The sequence below is a fragment of the Diabrotica undecimpunctata genome, chromosome 5, assembly GCF_040954645.1.
Source record: "Diabrotica undecimpunctata isolate CICGRU chromosome 5, icDiaUnde3, whole genome shotgun sequence".
Lineage (NCBI taxonomy): Eukaryota > Metazoa > Arthropoda > Insecta > Coleoptera > Chrysomelidae > Diabrotica > Diabrotica undecimpunctata.
The window spans coordinates 3,323,655-3,343,100 of NC_092807.1; the positions used below are offsets into that span (position 1 = coordinate 3,323,655).

Below are 19,446 nucleotides of genomic sequence, written 5' to 3' on the forward strand. Positions count from 1 at the left end.
CGCACTGCACTGCTACTATTTTCATACTGACGAGCATGCCCGTGAATCCGATACAGCAGCCATCGCAAATTCTGTATCTCGCATACAGTATCCTCGTCTGAAAACCCTCTAACGCTGTAACGTTTTAATAAATTATGTTAACGTTTACTTTTACTTTCCCTTTGGTAATACATAATTTCACATTTTAGCCGAAGAAGATCATATAACCGCCCACAATAACTACATCCACCCCCTTCATCCCGGCAGCAGGGTCATGTCCCCAGTGACCAACGATGTTAACAATCCCGGTTTGGATTATCACGGTTCCACGGTGGGATCCCATTTGGGTTCCAGGATGGGTTCCGTGTTGGGTTCCGTCCATGGTTCCATCTGTGGCAGCATGAGAGGTTCCCCGTCACCGCTGATGCCACCCGTGTCCATGATGCACGCGACGCATCACGGGGATCCATCGCAGTAAGTTATCTAAGACTTTTACTTCTATTTTCGGTTAGGTGATGGTTTGTATGAATTGGAGAACAGACAAAAGACAGCAGCTGTTTGTATTATTTTGATGTTGCTATGTGAACTTTAATAAGTAAATATAACTATCTATTTCTTATAACTAACAAAATTTTCCCTTCTTTGCACTAGATGGTGTTGGGAATACTCAACTAAATAGACCTACTAACTATGGTAAGGTGACAGTAATAGATTCTTTGTGGCAATTATATTAATTTGGTTTGTGATGTTGCAGGATGGACGACAAAAATGAAGAAACATCTGTTTAGGTTAAGCACCTCTTGTATATCTCTCCTCACGTAGGTTTACGGTTTATTGTGCTCAATTTTTTTAGACCCTCGTTTTGCAGAATAATTTTTGAAGTAGTGTATTATGACTGGCAAATTTTGTGTTCGCTAAATTTAAGAGAAATATTGACTTAGGTTTTTGTAGATCCAAATGTAGCTCCTTTGTATTTTGAACGTTATAGTAGTTACTTAAAGACAGGGATGGGCGTAGATATTCATTGGATGAACTCGATGATTAGAACGAATGAAAATAAAGCAAGATAAGCAGAATAAAAAAATAAAATACTTATTTCATCTCATATTTTTGTTTTCCGGTACAAATGTCATCTTATAATTGGGTTGTTTTTGTCTAAATATGTTTCCTGAATCACTTTCCTTACATTGCTTTCTTTTTGTTACACTATTTTATCAACAAAAACCAACAAGCTTTCGTGTAGCTTTGTATAACGATCTCAATAAATTCCTAGTTGCTATAGTAAGTAAAGCATTTGATTGTTTATGATGTACAATTGATGAAAACTGATGTACAATTTCTAGAAGATTAATCACGTGACAATAATAACATTGACAGGGGCTATGTCACTGCAATGTTATCTGTCATTTAGCTGGTCATTTGTCATGTAAATCATGACATCTGTCACTATAATTCGATTTAACTTTGTTTTAAACTACGGGTAGTCTATGTGTCACGGCAAACTAATTATTTTTATGCTACCAAAAAGTTTGCCAGGTCATGGAAACATTATCAAGATTTAAATTTGAGACCACCACAAAAAGTATACCCAAAACTTCTTTTATATTGTTCTAGGAACAAAAATTTTCGGATGAAAGATTAAAATACAAAGGAGCATAACTACGCGAAAGTGAGGGTGACTTTTTTGTTTAGATATTCATATAATATGCTATAAATACGCTTTAGAAAACTCAACCTATATACCAATAATACTCAGCTTTTTATACATAGCAGCAATTTTAATTCAAGAGAGAATAGTAACATTTCTCGAAGCCGTATCTTTCCTGCTGGCGGAAAAATACGGTTTCTTTTAATATTAACTTGTACACCTTTTACACAAACGCCCTTTTTGAAACACACATACATTCCTTTAAGACTGTGCAAATTCAGAACAATCTACATTCCGAATTTAATCAAAAATTGAGAATATTTTATGCATCGTCTCTATATAATATATGAAAACAGATTATATAATAAAAACTAAGTCTTAAGACCATGTTAGATGAGTAAGATAAGGTTGTGGCCGAATAATATCATAGGAGAAGAGTAATCTGGTTTATTTTTGAGTTTGTAGAGAAGATAAGAAGAATTTATCGTTTTTTCTCCAAATTAATATAAAATTTACGTTATAGAACGTTTTTTAAATGATTTTAAGAGTACTTTTGCAGTAGAAGTATTTTTACGGTGTTTTTACTATTTTTATTTAGAATAGGAGAAGTATGTTCTAAACATAACCTAACCTAACCTAACATTTGACAAAAATTTGGATTAAAACATTCGAATTCGAAGCTACAGCTCATAGATTATAAAACTGATTACTCTACAACATATTAATAATAATCATAATGCACATTGATACGATACTATTAGAATTTTTAAGGTAAAATCGAAACGTGTGCCATTTTGGAAGGAAAATATATGCAAAAGCACTACACACTTAATTTTGCTCAATATTTTTTCAAGTAATATACAAGAACCTGACCACTTTAGCTTTTTAGACGGCACAAAAGGAATAAACAATGGTTTTATTTGATAAAACTTACATTTCATTTAATAAATATCGTGATCTTTGAGTTTAATAAACAATTAAATAGATAGATAGAATTTATTCATCCACAAAGTTTACATGGAAAAACATCCAAAATAAAATAAATATTTACCTGTACATAAATTACACTTATATGCATAACATGTTGCATACCATTAAGACAGGTTTAAAAATTAAAATCGCCTAAGATGGGCCTCTAGTATTTCTTAAACAGAAATATAATATTAAATACACCTAATTACTTTTTAAACATAGGGTTTTTCCTTTCTGTTCTCTATGTGTCAGAGTTAAAACACACCAGCAAAAGATGCCATAAACTAAGTTTTACTATATTTACATGAAGTACGATAAAATAAAACCGTTGAATTATTCCAAATTGTCCAGATACTACTGTACTTTAAGGAAAATAGAATTAACATACCGATGGAGATAAAATAGAATACTGTATGCTGATATTTTAAACTTATCATCTACCAATTGCTATATCTTAGTTTTTGAATAGATCCTGGAATACAAAACTGTTAAAGATAATTACTGTACTTGACTAAACCAAAAAGAAATCAAATATAAGTACTAAAAGACATAAAACATAGATATAATCATATAACAGTTCTAATCAACATTTTTTAACCTGATGTCTATTTTTACCTATACTCCAGATGAGTTTTAATAACAATACTTACTCATCACTCTATCCGGAGAGTGAAAATATTTAGTCGTAGAAAAAATATAGTGTTTAACTCACAATTATATCTCTTCAGCATATCTGAATTTGTTTTATTTCCATCCATGAACATTTTAAACTACATGTTAGATAGTAGTAGGCCATAAGGATTTTGAAAGCCAACCGGAAATCGTTTTATTCTAATTTTACAATACTCGGTGTCTAGATAATAAATCTATTTTGCTAGCTCTGTAAACGAACAAGTGCTGGTACAAAAACTGTTTTTGCCTTACGAAAGAGTGTGGCGGGTATAGTAAGACGTGGTGTTTGTTTTCCAAATTTTAAAAAATGGTACTCTTAGTAGAAATAGATTCACGGTGGGATAATGCAAGTCCGTATCAGATCATCCTACACTGGATAGGATTAGGTTCCAAAGAAGAGAAGACCTTGCACAAGTTGTGGCCTATACTAAATAAAAAGGGGGTAGTACTCTTTGTTCTCTGTTGTATCGTCCATTATTTTGCCAGATTAACTCTCATTCATACGAGTTGGTAATCCCTTGTTGGTATTTTCTTTATATTACAAGGTTTTTCAATCTGTTTTGATAAGGTACTAGGTATGTACCAAAGATCTAATTCACTGATCATGTTAGGCTGAATCCACAAAGAACAACTCTTAGATCAATCTCTTCCAGAAACTATACTGGACTCTGGACGTGTGACAAAATGATATACTGGCTGTTACATTTGAGCTAGATTTGAGCCTTTTATCAAGGACTTGAAAGGCAAAAATGGTACTTTCATAGAACTGATATATTTTCTATTAAGAGGCTATTTTGATCGAGACAAAGATCCGTTTCATTTCTGAACCAGACTGAAGCTCGGTATCTGTTATTGGTACTATTTAGAGAAAAGTTTTCTTTAGAAAAATTCAGATGTTACTCACTAGGATTTGTTCTAATGATAGCTGTATATTGTTGAACTGTTTTGGGTCAAATAAAATATCCATTTAAACTGCTTTTACAATTAAAGATCTTTAAACTCATAGGTACTACTTTTTTGGAGGAAAAATGTACACGGTACTTGCTACGATTTGTTTGCCTGATTGAGATATAGTGGTTAGAACTCTGAACTAGAATGAAGATTTCTTTCTATTACTGGTATTATCGTTAGAAATTCTTGCTTTCTAGTACTGGTACTACTTTATGAGAGTACACGGTACTTATAAGGATCTGGTTGACTATTTACTTAATTACTGCAGCTATTTTGAAACAAAGGATGCCTATCCATACTGGTCTGGATTGGTGAACTCATTTTGAGTACCACATGCTTTGCAGGAAAGCCCACTTTGTACTTCAAAGCTTGTACTTGAATTACTTGAATGTTTTCATTATGATGTAGATCTATTTTTAATAAAAAATTAGTTTGTTTTATACTGTAAAACTGCTTTTATAATCTCTTTCATTTCTGAACTAGAATTGAAAATTTCCTTCTAGGACTATTTTGGAACAAAGTAGGAATCTTTCACCTGTACAGACTGTTCTAGATTGCTGGACTCATTCTGAGTACCACTTGCTTTGTAGAAAAGAGTATTTTGTACCTCCAAGCATTTACTTGAGTGTTTTCATTATGATGTCGAGCTATATTTAATGAAAAATTAAAATTAGTAGAATTGCTTTTATCATCTGTTTCATATCTGAACTAGATTGAAGATTTCCTTCTCTTAATGATCCTCCCGTAAAAAAAGCTTTCTTTAGGAAAGTCTGCGTGGTACTTACAAGAATCTGGTTAAATAAATCATTTAATTTCTGTAGGTATTTTGGAACAAAGCAGTATTCTTTTACTTATCCATACTATAGGTGGATTTCTGGACTATTTTGAGTACTATATACTGTCTCTATGAAAGTCTAATGGTACTTTTGTAGACAATGTTTACCAAGACTTACTTTTTTGGATCCGGAAAAACATATTAGAATATTTGGAAAATAAAGATCATGTAGAAACCCGCCAGGACTATTAACAAAAAATGCGTGTTTGATAGTGCTTTAATTTTTGTAGTATATGTAGCTATACCAGAGGAAAAAAGACTTTTTGGACAAAAATTACGCGCACCTTATTTATTTTTGCCTAACGTCAAAAAAATATTTTTCGTAAAATTTGTGAAGAATCTCGTGCCTAAAAGCTTTTTAAGATGATGACCTTGTATTTTGTATAAACGGAAAGAATCAAAATGTGTGTCAACAAAGAGATAGACTTAGCGAAGATATTTTGTAAGATCTCAGTATTTAAATGTAATTTTAGGAATCGTTTTTTTTTATATATAATATAATTTGTGACATGAAACGTACTGTATCAATATATTAATTGTGTTTAGTTAGTGCAATTTTTTACATTCCATTTTTTCCAGGTTTTGTACTTAAAGTATATTGTGATTTTTTTTAGAATAAATCCTAAGTTATTGATTGTTTTATTTAATTTCCCAAAATTCTGGTTAAACTTAATTTAGGCTAAGAGCTTTCAAGGTCAAGCATCGCCAACAGAAAAAATGTCGAAAGTATTGAAAAATCATTAAAAATAGATAAATAAGCATCAAAAGGGTTGGCAATGCGATAAAAAAGATTTATAAAAGGGATGAAACACTGCTACACTTTCCCGAACCACTTTCCCCACGTCGAAAGAGACAAAAACATTGAAAAATGACTGAAAATTTGTCAAAACGGGTTGTAAAAGAGAGGAAACACTGTTAAAAGCGAAAGAAATGTGCTCATTGCAACGAAAACTTGCCAAAATCCCAAACATTTTCTAAGAGCGACAAAACACATTCAAAAGTATTGGAAAGCGAGTAAAATAACGTCACAGCAACGAAAATTTGCCAAAAGCGAGGGAAAGAATCGAAAAGGATCAAAACATTGGAAAATGCTCCAAAAATTGTCAAAGTGATTTGTAAAAGCCAAGGAAAGATGCTCATTGCAAGAAAATCTTCTAAAAGCGACAAAACACTTTCAAAGGTGTTTAAAAGCGACTAAAAGAACGTCACAAGAGATGAAAAGTTGTCAACAATGAGGAAAGGGAGCGAGAAAGCCAAAAAATCGGAAAATACAGCACACAATTTTCAAAGTGAGTTGTAAAGCGAAAAAACGGTGCCAAAACAGCAAAAATCTTGTCTAAAAGTTACAAAATACTTTAAAAAGTGAAAACGACTAAAAGAACGCCACAAGCGACAAAGATTGTTAAAAGTAAGAAAGAGTCGAAAAAGACAAAAATTATCAAAATTGGTTGTAAAAGCCACGAAACATTGCAGAGAAAAATTTTTAAAACCGCTAAAAGCGACGAAACGTTTATAAAAGCGCAAAAAACAACGAAACAGTGTCAAAAAGCCTAAAGGCAAAGAAAAGGAACAAATTTAATGATAAAAGCGCAAAGATAAATTATCAAAAACATCGTAAAATGGTTGTAAAAGTAGCAAGACACTATCAGAAGTTCTGAACAAAAGTTGGAAAAACTTAAGAACGCCGACATGAGCATAGAAGTACATGAAAAGCGAAAAAATGACCACAAAATACTGTCTTAAGCGGCGAAAATGTGTTAAATGGTTGGAATAGAATCCACAGTGGCAGAAAAGACGAAAACGTATGAAAAACAAGGTGTCGGGAGCGTTTCAAAATGTTATTAAGTCGACGAAAAAGTTATAGGAAAAGTGCTAATTTGAAAAAAAGGCAAAACATCGAGAAAATGTTAAATCGTTGGAAGAGCATCAAAAGTGACGGAAAACGCCAAAAAGAGTTGCAAGTCTTAAAAAGTTTTAAAATATACGTAAAGGCGACGTAAAAATGACATTGAAAAGCATTAAAAAGGCTGATAAAACGAGCAAACACTTAAAACTTGCAAAAACTGTTGCAGGCGTTGAAAAAATAACGGAAAAGTGTCCAACACATCAAAAATAGTTTGTTGCAACGAAAAATTTTTAAAGGGCTTTAAAGAACAGCTTTCACTAGTTTAAATTCCTACAATTATTGAAGAAAAAGTGTCGTAAAATGACTCGAAAAATAATTGTCAAAATATGTTGAAGTGACGTTAAAAAAGCGAAGTTGAAGTACTTTCAAAATAATGAAAAAGTAGTGAGTTTTACACATTCTTCGAAAAAGAAATGTAACAACGACAAAACACTTTTAGCTATATTGGAAATCGACGGAAGAACCAAGACAAAAGCATCATATATATAAAAGCCTTGAAAAACGGAACAAATTCATTGAAAAAATGACAAAAGCTTCTGAAAGTTTAAAGAAACATTATCAAAGCTGTCTTAAACTCGTAAAACTGACGAAGCAGTGTCAAACCGTTGAAAAAGTATTTAAAAGTGTTGGTAAATGACGAAAACAGGAAAAAAAGCATTTTAAAAGGTAAACATGAAAAAGCGAAAATTGCAAAGAAAAATGGACAAATGGAGATAAAAAAGTGTCGAAGCATGTTCTAAAATCGACGGTACACTGTCAAAATTTGCGAAAAAGAAAAATGACGAAATTCTGTCAGAAGTTTAGAAAAAACCTAAAGTCCACGAAAAACCCCTAAAAGAGACATAGAAGAACATTTCAAAGGTAACTAAAAGCGTTTGAAAAGCTCCGAAAATACCGTCAAATAGCAATAAATCTCAAAGGCTTCAGATGAGCTTAAACTGTTATGAAAACGACAAAAAAGCTGTCAATACGGTATAAAAAAGTTTTAAAACCGAAGAAATATGATCAAACTCTACCAAAAATTATCTAAAAATCGTTGGAAAAGCATTAGATTGGCGGAATGTAATTGAGAGTAGTGAATCGATGTCAAAAACCTCTATGACGCTACCCGCGACGACGCCATCTTGTGGCGCTAGTTCTGTGACGCTCACATCAGCGTTTTACTGTAGAGAAAAAAGAAATACAATGCCAGTATAGAAGCTTCGCTTCAATATTGTCAAAGCCGACAGAAAATGATAAAATCATTAGAAAAGCAACAAAAAAAGCGTAAAGGGACCAGAGGAAACCTCATATGACAAAAAGGTGCCAAAAACGACAAAAAAGGGCAGAGTGCCAAAAATATTGTAAAAAGTACCTGAAAAGCCAAGAAAAAGTGACGAGCATAATAAATTGTTTTTAAATTCAACGAAAATGTCAAAAAGTTTTGCCATAGCAACAAAACACTGTTAAAAGGATAGCGGGGATAGATTAAAAGAGTTGGAAGAGCTTAAAAGTGATGAATATGAGCTAAAAAGGCCGTCTAAAGACACGAAAAAGTGTCATAAAAGGTTTGCAGAAGCTTCAAAAGCAACCACAAAGTAACAAAAGGGTTATAAAAAGGTAAAAGCGTGGGAAAGGAAATATGACAGATTGTCATAACGCGCCAGTTTGAACGAAAAATGTCAAAAGCTACAAAAATGACGGAACAATATGAAAACAGAAAATATTCGAAAAATGTACAAAAGAGACGAAAATGTATTAAAGGTATCACGAAATAATTGTCAAAGCGATAATACTCTCGAAAAAACTTGAGAAAGGTCCAATTAAGACGAGAAGTTAGTCAAAAATGTCTAAATGTTTGTAAAATCGACAAAACACTGTCAAGACAAGCTTTAAACGGCACGAAGAACAGTTAAAAAACAATGAAAAATATTAAAATCACCATAAAAGCTTTGTATAAGCATCAAAATGGTTGTATATGCCACAAGGGAATGTTAAGAGAGTTTGAAAATCGGCTAAATCGTGTTAAAAAAGTCGGAAAAGTACCAGTAGTCACAAAAAAGTGTCAGAAGCTGCGAAAAAGAATTAAAAAGCGTTGGAAAAAGAAAGAAAACGAGAAAGTGCAGTAAATTAGGACTTAAGATATTATTGCATCTAATTTTCTTATTCAATGTCTAGTAGATGTATTAGATTTATTTATTTCGTATATTATAATGTCTATAAGAACTGTCAAATACGCTATAATACCAAAGAATATAGACGCATAGTCAGATCGCGTAGGCATTCATATCATAGCCAATGATTAATTGCAGTTTATTTTTCATGCAATCTCTCACTAACTGTTCCAACTCCCTTGAAGGTTGTTCGGGATAATCATATGGAAGGTATGCTGATCTGAGAACTATCTACTTCATAACTCCTCCCTCTATGACTTTTATCTTTACTGTCGTTCAGTCTGTGGAACAGAGATCACAACCAGTCTTCTGTGTTAAGGTTTTGATTTTGCCTCTTTAGACGGGTTCTGATGGTTTCTTCATCAAGTTTCTTCTAGAGGACTTGGGTGAGGACCATGGGGCGCTTGGGCATATTATTTGGATCAATTATATTTAAGTTTACTCCCTCCCACAGGTCCTTAATAGTCTTCAGCACTTCAGTCGTCCATTTTTTTGTATACTCGGTAACACAGTTCACCCACAGGCTCCCTTCGCTAAACGATATTTTATGGAACTGCAGAAGTTCATTTTGACCTTAGATAGGAGCCTCATCAAATGCTTGCTCCAGTTTGTTAATGATCAAATTTGCTTGAGCCCAATCTAGTTGAGTATCAGGATGGTGTCTGTGTCCTACCACCATTTTGAATACTTTTGTCAGGGTGCTTTATGACCTAGTCTGCTCGTTAGAGCCCCTAAGGTTTCTTAGCAACTCTGTTACGAGGGTTGTGATGGTATTCTCCCGAAGTCTCTTTATCGTCGGGTGTTGCTGATTTGGTTTTCTTGGGATTTGCTATATGGTCCATGTTACAGCAGCCATTTTTGCCTTTTTTCAAATCTTCCTTTGTTGAGTTCTAGTGAGGCGTTATTTGAGACATACTTATTTATTTTTTTAATTTAAAAATCCGAAATTATACTTCACAATTTCGAATTTTCAAATTGTAAAAAATAATTCTTTGGTGTATGTGCTAGAAGGCAATTCTAGTGTACTAACAGGATCAGTAATTGTTTTTTGATCGAAACATCTTATAATTTTTTGAGCTTTTTCTCCTGGTGATTGACTTTTAATTAATTTTATTTATAGTTTATAAGAAGATAGTTTTAATTATATTATTTGTAGATTTGTACATATTTAAATTAAAAATTTGAATCATAATATTTTTTCTAAAAAGATTCATTTATTAAAAGTTGAAATAATATTTTATTTTCTTCAAAAAATTTTATAAAACGCAAAAATTTAATGCTATTCTACGAACACACGGTATCTACATTTTAGAAGCATAATAGTGCTGGCATGACCGCTCCCTAGTGGTACAAATAAGGAAATAAAATCATGATAAACTTCAGTGTTTTGTGTAGTATAACCCTAGAATAACAGAGACACAACTGTGTTGGGTTGTTCTCTGGTATAACTTTGCCGACGATGAAAAATGACAGTGAACAATCCTTCTATATGCGTCTATATTCTTTGTATCTACTATTCTTTCCTTTAAAATGTTTATAATTTCTCATATATTTTTATTATTATTTTATGTTATATTTTATTATTCTTTGATTGTACTCCTACCTAATAGGCCCTCCTATAAAAACATTGTCATCAAACCGCGGATCAAGTCACAGCTCTCTACTCTGTCGTTAGATAGTATTTTGACATAAAGATGGCGCTGAGTAAATAACTTTTAAAAATAAATTTTATTTTTGAAGATGTCGCTACGGTCTAAAATTTAACATCTTTTGACAACAATCAACAGGCTGGCTTGAATGAAAACCAGCAAACCAGCATTCAGTTTCCTTTCTGCGTGTGATTGTGTGTTACCAAATCTTTGAAGGAGGCAAAAACGAAATATTTTTCTTGACTGAAAAGTTTTTAGCAAGTTTAAAAAAGACTGTGTAAAGTCGGTTATCCGTGTTTGAACGTTTGAAAAAGTTTAGCAACAGTTGTAACGGGATTAAAATTGAGATTTGAGAGGTTGTTAAGTTATTTAAATAATGATGTTTACCATAATGATTTGATATAAATAAAAGTGCTGTAGTGCTCCCGAGAAATTATCGGAGTTTTTGCGAAATAACTGGAGATTGTCATTCAGAGAATTTTAGATTGTATTGGTAGTTCGAAAAACTATTTTTGCGTATGCAAATCAAGTATTATAAATATTATCCATTTGCAGTTGGACTGTGTTGTAAATAAAACAGTTTTTTATCGCTTTACAAATAGATGTTAAAAATAACTTTTTATTCGTAAGTGATCACGTGAATATATACACAAAGGATACTTTAATAATCGTCATCGTCGCTGGATAATCTTGGAGAATCTGAATAGCCGACCCAAATTCTTCGTTTTGGATTTTTTTTTCGACCCATGGTAAGTCAACTTGTTGTTTTGTTTTTCTGTTGTTTGTGACCTTTAAAAGTTTCGTCAACACGTGTAATTTTGATAGATGGATAGTTGGCAATGTGCGAATTCCAAAATGTAGGTAGATAATGCTTTTTTAGAAACAAAACTTTCTAAATGATTCACAATCGTGTCATTTTGGGGCGAAAATGTATTTTGGCGGATCTTAAAAATTCTGCCTTGAGATAAATCAAGAGCAAGGTACATAGACGTACTTTTGGGGGATTTTGTAGAAAACATTTTGTCTTATTTGACAGACAAACAATATTTGAAATTGATAAGGTTCTGTATTGAATTGTAACATTGGTTACATCTTTGTTACAAATCATTTTTTTCAAATTTGTATTTTGGTGTAAACTATACGTCGTAAATAAATTATGTTTGTTATCTATAGGTGGGCATTTTATTAGAGATGACATATTTCTTTTTCGAGTGTCTATCGAAAATCGACAACTTGGCAAAACTGTCTGTACTTCAAAAAAGTAAGTTTTTCTCGCGAATAAATTCCAGCAAGTTTTTTAGTTAATATAAACCAATAGAAATAAGACCTACATGTTTTTGTAGATAATTCCGTTTGTTTTTTTTGCGGTGAAATGAAAATGCGGTAATTATAAAGGTTTGTTCAGCACCATAAGACTCGACTTTGGACGCAATAGCAAAGATGTGGATTTATTTTTACAAGATTTTTTTAACGAAATAAAATAATTAACGATTTTTTCTGTTTTGTAGTATCAAAAGAAAAAAATTTGGAATTTTATTTAATCTTATATTTTTTGACTTATTTTGCTGAACTACTCCGTTCTGATCCGGGCCTTCCTTCAGTCTAAACCTTTATTATGATATTATGAGCTTAAAGGCGTCGTAACTATTGTGTCTCTACTCCTTCTTCTTCTTCTTCTTAAAGTCTGTTTCTTCTTCAATATTAGCCTCCTAAATTGTTTAAATTATCGCACCATCTTTTTCTTGGTCTACCAAGACTTCTTCGTACATTTGGTGACTTATCTCGTGCTATTCGTATTACCATATTCCCTGCCATTCTACTATAGTTTATTTTTATGAACGAGAGAGTAATTAGCATAATTTTAACTGGTAGCTCCGACCACTCCATGGGCGTGCTCAAGATTAATTGAAAAATTACTTTGAATAATTGTAAAAAATAAATGAATTATTTCAGTGCTATAAAGTGTTATGTGTATGTAAACAAAAGTGACCTCTTTTATCACACACTATATTAGAACTGACTGGCCTACATTAAAAAGGGTTTTAAAAAATTCACATTTTTTTTAATTTTTAAAAATTACAAAAGAGAAAAAGAGTTTTTAAAACCATCTAAGGTGTGTTAAATAGATGAATAAAAATATTAATATAAAACTTACAGCTACTTGTTACAAATCCAAATCAGATTCAGAAGATGAACTTTCAGAACCAAGATTTATAATAACTGGCTCGATCATTTTATCAGTAAGTAATATTGTCCAGCTTCCACATTTTTTCCTCTTCTTTAATAGTGTGATTTACTGCCTTTTCCCAGTTTTCAGGTTTTACATTATTTACGGCCTCCAAAAACAACTGTTTAACATCATGAATTTTAAAAGTGGTATTTTTTCTTGAAACTTCACTCTTTATCTGTGCCCATACCTGTTCAATCGGGTTTAATTCACAATGATATGGTGGGGATCTAAGTACTGTCATTCCACGATTTTTGGCAATTTCATCAATTTCGTATTTTTTAAATTTTTCTTTATGAAGGGCACACAACGAATAAAGTTCCTTTCTTATAGATCCGGGATGGTACGTAATATTTTTTGAACTCAGCCAATTCTGCAAGTCTTTTTTTAACCACTTGGTTGTGGGCAGTCCTTCTATAAGTCTGGAGTGATAACTTGCATTATCCATTACTATTACACAGTTCTTAGGAAGAAGATCTATCATTTGTTCGAACCATTCTTGAAAGACATCAGCGTTTATGTCTTCATGGTAGTCACCGGTACGAGTTGATTCAAAAGTTAATAAACCACCTTCAACAAAACCGTCTGAACTGCCAATGTGTACTATTATCAGCCTGCGTCCCTTTCCTGATGGTGGGTTTAAACCAGTAGATAAGTTATTTACAAAAGCGTGCCTTTGACTTGTAACAGTTTCATCCTGCCAAAATTTATTTGGTGTATGACCCTCGTTGATCCATGTTTCATCAAGATAAAATATTTTTCTTTTTTGGTTTCTCATTTCCTTTATGGTTCTTAGAAAATGTCTTCTCCATATGACAATATCGCTTCTTTCTAATAAAATAGACTTTCTGGGATTCTTTTTCCAGCGGAAGCCTATTTCTTTTAAAAGTTTCCATAACGTACTTCGACTCATTTCTGGGTAATCCTTATCATCTCGAACTGAAACAAGAACTTTATCCAATGTTGGAAATTCTTGTCTAAAGAAGAATTCATGCACTTTCCGTCGAAGTCCTTCTTTAAAATGATATTCTATTTGAAATTTTGGTTTCCTTGGAGCATTACGTGGCATTTGAAAACTACCACATTTCTCTTCTTTAATAACTCTGTAAATCGTAGATTTCCCAACACCAAGTGTACTGCTAACTAAATCAACGGTCTCATCAACACTTTCACAGAAACGTTTGTCTGTAAATGATTTAAAACAATTAAATATTAATGTTTTTTCATTAACTGTTAAAGGACCAATTTTTCGGCGTTTACACGGCACTTCCAAATTTTCCATAACACTAGTATACACAATAAACTGCACCTTGCAACTGAAGTACCTACTTTTAGTGAACTGTTAAGAATTTTGAATACGCCACTTGGACCTTCCTACAAAATGGAAAAACCCACTATCACATTTTCTGTGGAATAAGTTTAGAAGGTAATTATCTAGTCAATTACTGTCGTAGATTCCTGGAATTAAAGAATTAAATGTTTGATTGTTGAAACCCTTACTTCGTGGAATGCACTCATTTCAGATAAAATAAAACGTTTTATTTTATCTAAAGAATTAAACTTTATTTTGCAAATAGGTAGGTACTTATTAAACTTTTATTGGTTATATATAACCAATAAAATAAACATCTTACATTTCTTGCAAATTCATTAGTACCTGTTAACCTCCATCACTCCGACACTGGCAACCTTATTTAGGGATTAGTAAGCCTCACAACTATTGTATTCTATTCTGCTCCAACCTTTATACCTGGTGGTCATACTCAATTTAAAATTGTTTTCCTATATACTTCTGTAAATTTGTTGACAAATATCTGTTTTTTATTGAGTCACCCGTATCAACAGTTTAGGGATTTGCATACATAATTTATTGTTTTATTACTCTCTCATACATAAAAATACACTATAGCAAGGGTTGTCAACTTTGAAACATTAAAAATGACATATTTTTCTTTATTCCACTCTCATCTAAACTATGGTGTAATTATATGGGGCAATTCAACAAATGCACTTCAAATTTTTAGAATGCAAAAGAAAGCTGTCAGGATTTTAGTAGGGGTTAGTTATCTAGAACACTGCCGACCTTTCTTTATCAAATTCAAAATTATGCCGCCACCTACTCTGTTATTTCAAGTTCTAACTGAAATTTACAGAAAACGTGCCCATTTGATAAAGCAGTCTGATGTCCATGTTCACAATACGCGAAACTGTTACTACCTACGAACAAATCGCTGTAGATTGTCTTTCAGAAAAAAATAATCTTAATTATAACTATTACAATATTTTATAAAAAAGTGTAAAACAGCTAAGCTGTAATAGTTTCGATAAAGTTATAAAAAAAATATGTTCTAAAACATTGTTTTTACTGCTCAGAAGAATATATGACTCATTGCAGAACATCCACTGAACTGCTTACCGTAACTTTGCCATAAATGTTTTTCTGTTTGTATGATATGTGTTCTTGGTGTTAGTTTTCCATTTATCTTTGCCTGTATTCGCTTATGGAAGTAGCTGTTTTCGATGGTTTGTATAATATTGATTGGTGTGTTTCTTTTATACAGTAGGTGTAAGAGGTCTTCGACTTGGATCCGATCGAAAGCCTTTGTTAGGTCTATAAAACATATGCTGGTTTATTGTACTCGATGGCCTTTTCTGTGACTTGTCTTAGTACAAATACGGCGTCTTCCGATTCTGAATCCTTGTTGTTCATCTGATAAAGTTGTTAGTTTATTGACTTGGTTGGCTAGGTTTGGTTGGTTAGGTTTACGATTTAGGTAATTTAGGAAATTTTAAATCATTGTTATTTTTTTGACGTTTTGAAAGCTTTGTCCATACAATTGTACAATTTACAGTGCCAATAAAGCATATTTCTATTCTATGACTTTTTTTATCTCAACGTGTGACACGTGGCTTACTAAAAAAAATCCCCAAAACGTTTGTTTTTTTTGCAATATTGCGGTAAAAGTAAACAGCGAATCTCCAATTTGCTAATATGATGTCGTACAAGCACCTAAATGCGTAAATAACAAAGAATAGAAATTATTATCGTTACAATTAGATTTTTGATGACTCATTTTATTATAATTTTATAATTAGTCGAATAGCGATAAAGCGACGTGCTAAAAAAATGTTTGTGGTCAATTCTGCTTCCGGTTTTCCTATTTTTGTTTATGAAATTTTATCGAGTAGTATATAATCGAGTATTAGCGTAGTACTGGGTTTTATCGAATCGAGGTATTATTAGAAAATTGTGGAAACTTTTGCGGTGATTTAAAGTAATCTGTAGAAATGTGCCTAACGCGTACGAAGACCAAAAAATATACAATACAATATAAAATGCAGTTGGTCTGTTGCAGGGCCGCTTTATCCATTAGGCAATATAGGCAGTTGCCTAGGGCGGCAGATTATAAGAGGGGGGCAAAAATACTGCACAAACAATATTTGTATATAAAAATTAAATTGGAATAACATTTAAGTACATCCACCAATGGAATAGAGGTGACATTCATTTCTAGAAAACAAATTGCATTCTCTTAATACTATGCATTCAAAAAGAACTTTTTGAATCTTTTTTGTATCTAAAAAGAATTTTTTGTATCTACCGATCCTGCTAATTGGACAAAAAATGACAGAACAATAGAATTTTTAATTATGAATCCTCAACATCACCTGAATATTGACTTTTCATGTTCGGATATTAGAGAGCATTCGGCTGGAATAAATAGATCCCTAACAAGGAATAATTTTTTTCAGAAAAATGTTGAACGGTGAAATGAAGTTCTGGAATTGGCTACTTTATTCTACATCGAAAAATAGTGTACTTTGTATTTCTTGTCGCCTTTCTGGGACTGGGAGAATGATGGCGTCAGATTATAACAACATAGCTTTCCGTAGCTAGATAATGTGATGCCTAGATATTTAAACTCCATCACGTGTTCTATTATCTTCTAATAGAACAACGTGTTGTTGCAACAATAATTACACTGACCACAAGGGGACTTGCCATTAGAGGAGATAATTCAGTTATAGGATCAGTTCAAAACGGCAACTTTTTTGGTTGTTTATAACTCATAGCAGAATTTGATCCTTTTTTCGCGAATAGCTTACTAAATTTGGAAATATTGGTCAAGGGATCTGTAATTATCTGTTACACTATATGCGAGGAACTAATAATTTTGATGGGAAGAAAAGTAAGAAGAACGACTCTTGGCGAATTAAAGCAAGAAAAATACTATTCTATAATAGTTAATTCGACACCAGAAGTGTCTCATGTTAATCAGCTAGCATTTTTAGTTCGCTATGTTTCTGGTGACGGTATGCCGACTGAAAGATTTATTAAATATATTCCATCTGAAGGTCACAAATCCGCTGCTATGGAATCCACAGTGATTTCGAAGGAATGAGGAATGTAATATTGATTTAAGTGATTGTCGGGGCCAGTCATATGATCACGCCTCCAATATGTCTGGCAAATATTCAGGTTTGCTGGCTAGAATAAAAAATCACAATAAACTTGCTGACCTACCTTGCTCTGGACAGTCTCTCAATTTGGTAGGATTTTTGGCAGCAGAATCATGTCTGAATGCCACTTCCTTTTTCATTTTTTTTTTACAAGAATTACATACATTTTTCTCGGCTTTTCTCGACACTTTTGAAATGGCTTTATTAGCTGTCATCTGGTAACATATTTTAGAAAGAGTGTACCTATCTAATAAGTATGTCCAGAGTCCTGCAATGGATCTGGGTTCTGTCGTTAAAGAGTATGAAGCTCTTTCACATTACTTTACTTCAATCAGAAATAATTTTGCCATTTATGAAGAGGATGCCAAAAAATTATGCCCAAATAAAACATATAAAGAAATAAGAAACAGAAAAAGAAAAAAATCGGTTGCCTGTAAAGTCGGTTTTACGGGCGAAGATTTTACGTGACAACGTCTTTTTCTCGGTAGAATATTTATTGATATGAATATTATTAAATTGCACAATAGGAACAAGGAATTGCCGCTATAAACTCAGTTTCTCAACTTTTGTGTCAATCTAACAATTAATCAATCAATCATAGTTTACGATAATGAAATATTAGTGTACATTTATTTACCTTTATTGTTGTAGTTGTTGTAAATGACGAATCTACTCACGAATTGAAGACAAATCTCACGATCTCACGATTAAGGTCTTACATCTTACGATTTTTAAATTTTTTTTAAATTTCAAGTGTTTCTAATAAAATGCATGGGAGGAAATCAGCTTTTTTTAGATTGTCACCTTGAAATATCCATAAATTGACTGTATTTTTGTATCAAAGTGGGCTACTCCAATTAACTCAATTAATATACACAAAATAATATAAACAAAGCTTAAAAGGTTCTTTATGCTTTGAAAGTGTTTTATAAACAACTGAATTGTAATGTATATTTTACCACCTTTAATAAATATGAAGTATAGACTAAATTTTGTGTAAAGAACAAACATTCAACAGACCTAATAGTAAAAACATATTGATTTAAGTGTGAATTTGAGATAATGTGCTGACAAAATGTTAAATCCTAAGAAAACAAAATTATGTTTTTATGTATATTCATTATACTTAATACTCTTGGGTAAAATACCTCATATCATATATGTCTTTAGACACAGTTAATAATTGTCATTGAAGTTTAAACTATAAAGAATGTTTACAATCATTGCTCAATATTAAATGGATAAATCCATAGCAATATTATAAAAGAATATAGGTCCCTAGGTAATTTCCTAAAATTATATCTGATACTGGTGGTTCCCCCTAAAATAGGACACTGTAAGCACTCCACATTTTCACTACAGACACAGCTGACGATACTTTCAACGATTTTCAACTTTAGCGATTCAACGCGCCTAATTCTCTAGTGCCGCGCGCAGCGGACCGATCATGTTTGAGTGGGAGAGAGACGCAAGGCATTCGCCGGTCCGGCGGGCCTCTCTCTCGTTCGGTGACTCACTGTAACAGACGTGAGCGGGCGTTACACTTTTTCTTAAATGACTCCGAGCGACAACCTAATTTAAGACGTTGTCACGTCAAAAATCAATTGACGAGGGGGCCGAGATGAACTGAACTTTTCAGCTAATGATAAGATGAAAATCCACACATTCTATATTATAATCGACACTCTGATAAGAGACCTGAATAGACGTCTGGAATTTTATCGACTCATTTATCAACGTTTTCGTGTTATAATAGATTTGCCAAAATTAAACAATGAAGAAATTATTAAAGAAGCTGAAAATCTGATAAAAATTTATCAAGATGACCTAGATACATCATTCATACATGAATACATTCACTTAAAGGGTCATTTGGACACAACAATAAAATCACCAATTGACATATATAAATATTTAAAGAAGAGTGGATTGAAAGATATTTGCTCTAATTTTGACATTGATTTGCGCATTTATTTGTGCATTCCAGTTGCCG

At 32.5% G+C, this 19,446-nt stretch overlaps 2 protein-coding genes across 6 annotated transcripts in view; both read left to right on the forward strand.

Moving 5' to 3' along the window:
* stan (Protocadherin-like wing polarity protein stan) overlaps positions 1 to 5,689 on the forward strand; it is a 97,677-nt gene extending 91,988 nt beyond the window's left edge. For 2 of the 4 annotated variants that reach the window (XM_072531350.1, XM_072531352.1), the window contains 3 exons: positions 189 to 453; positions 631 to 672; positions 734 to 5,689. In XM_072531350.1, coding sequence (XP_072387451.1) covers positions 189 to 453; positions 631 to 658 — 293 coding nt within the window. In that variant the 3' untranslated portion in view covers positions 659 to 672; positions 734 to 5,689. The remainder of the gene's footprint in view (positions 1 to 188; positions 454 to 630; positions 673 to 733) is intronic. The other 2 variants (XM_072531349.1, XM_072531351.1) reach the window with 1 other exon arrangement.
* A 5,237-nt stretch (positions 5,690 to 10,926) lies between these two features.
* Positions 10,927 to 19,446, forward strand: part of LOC140440989 (receptor-type guanylate cyclase Gyc76C-like) — a 338,147-nt gene continuing 329,627 nt past the window's right edge. For both annotated transcript variants that reach the window (XM_072531353.1, XM_072531355.1), the window contains exon 1: positions 10,927 to 11,514. The gene's annotated coding sequence lies outside the window, so the exon portion shown is untranslated. The remainder of the gene's footprint in view (positions 11,515 to 19,446) is intronic.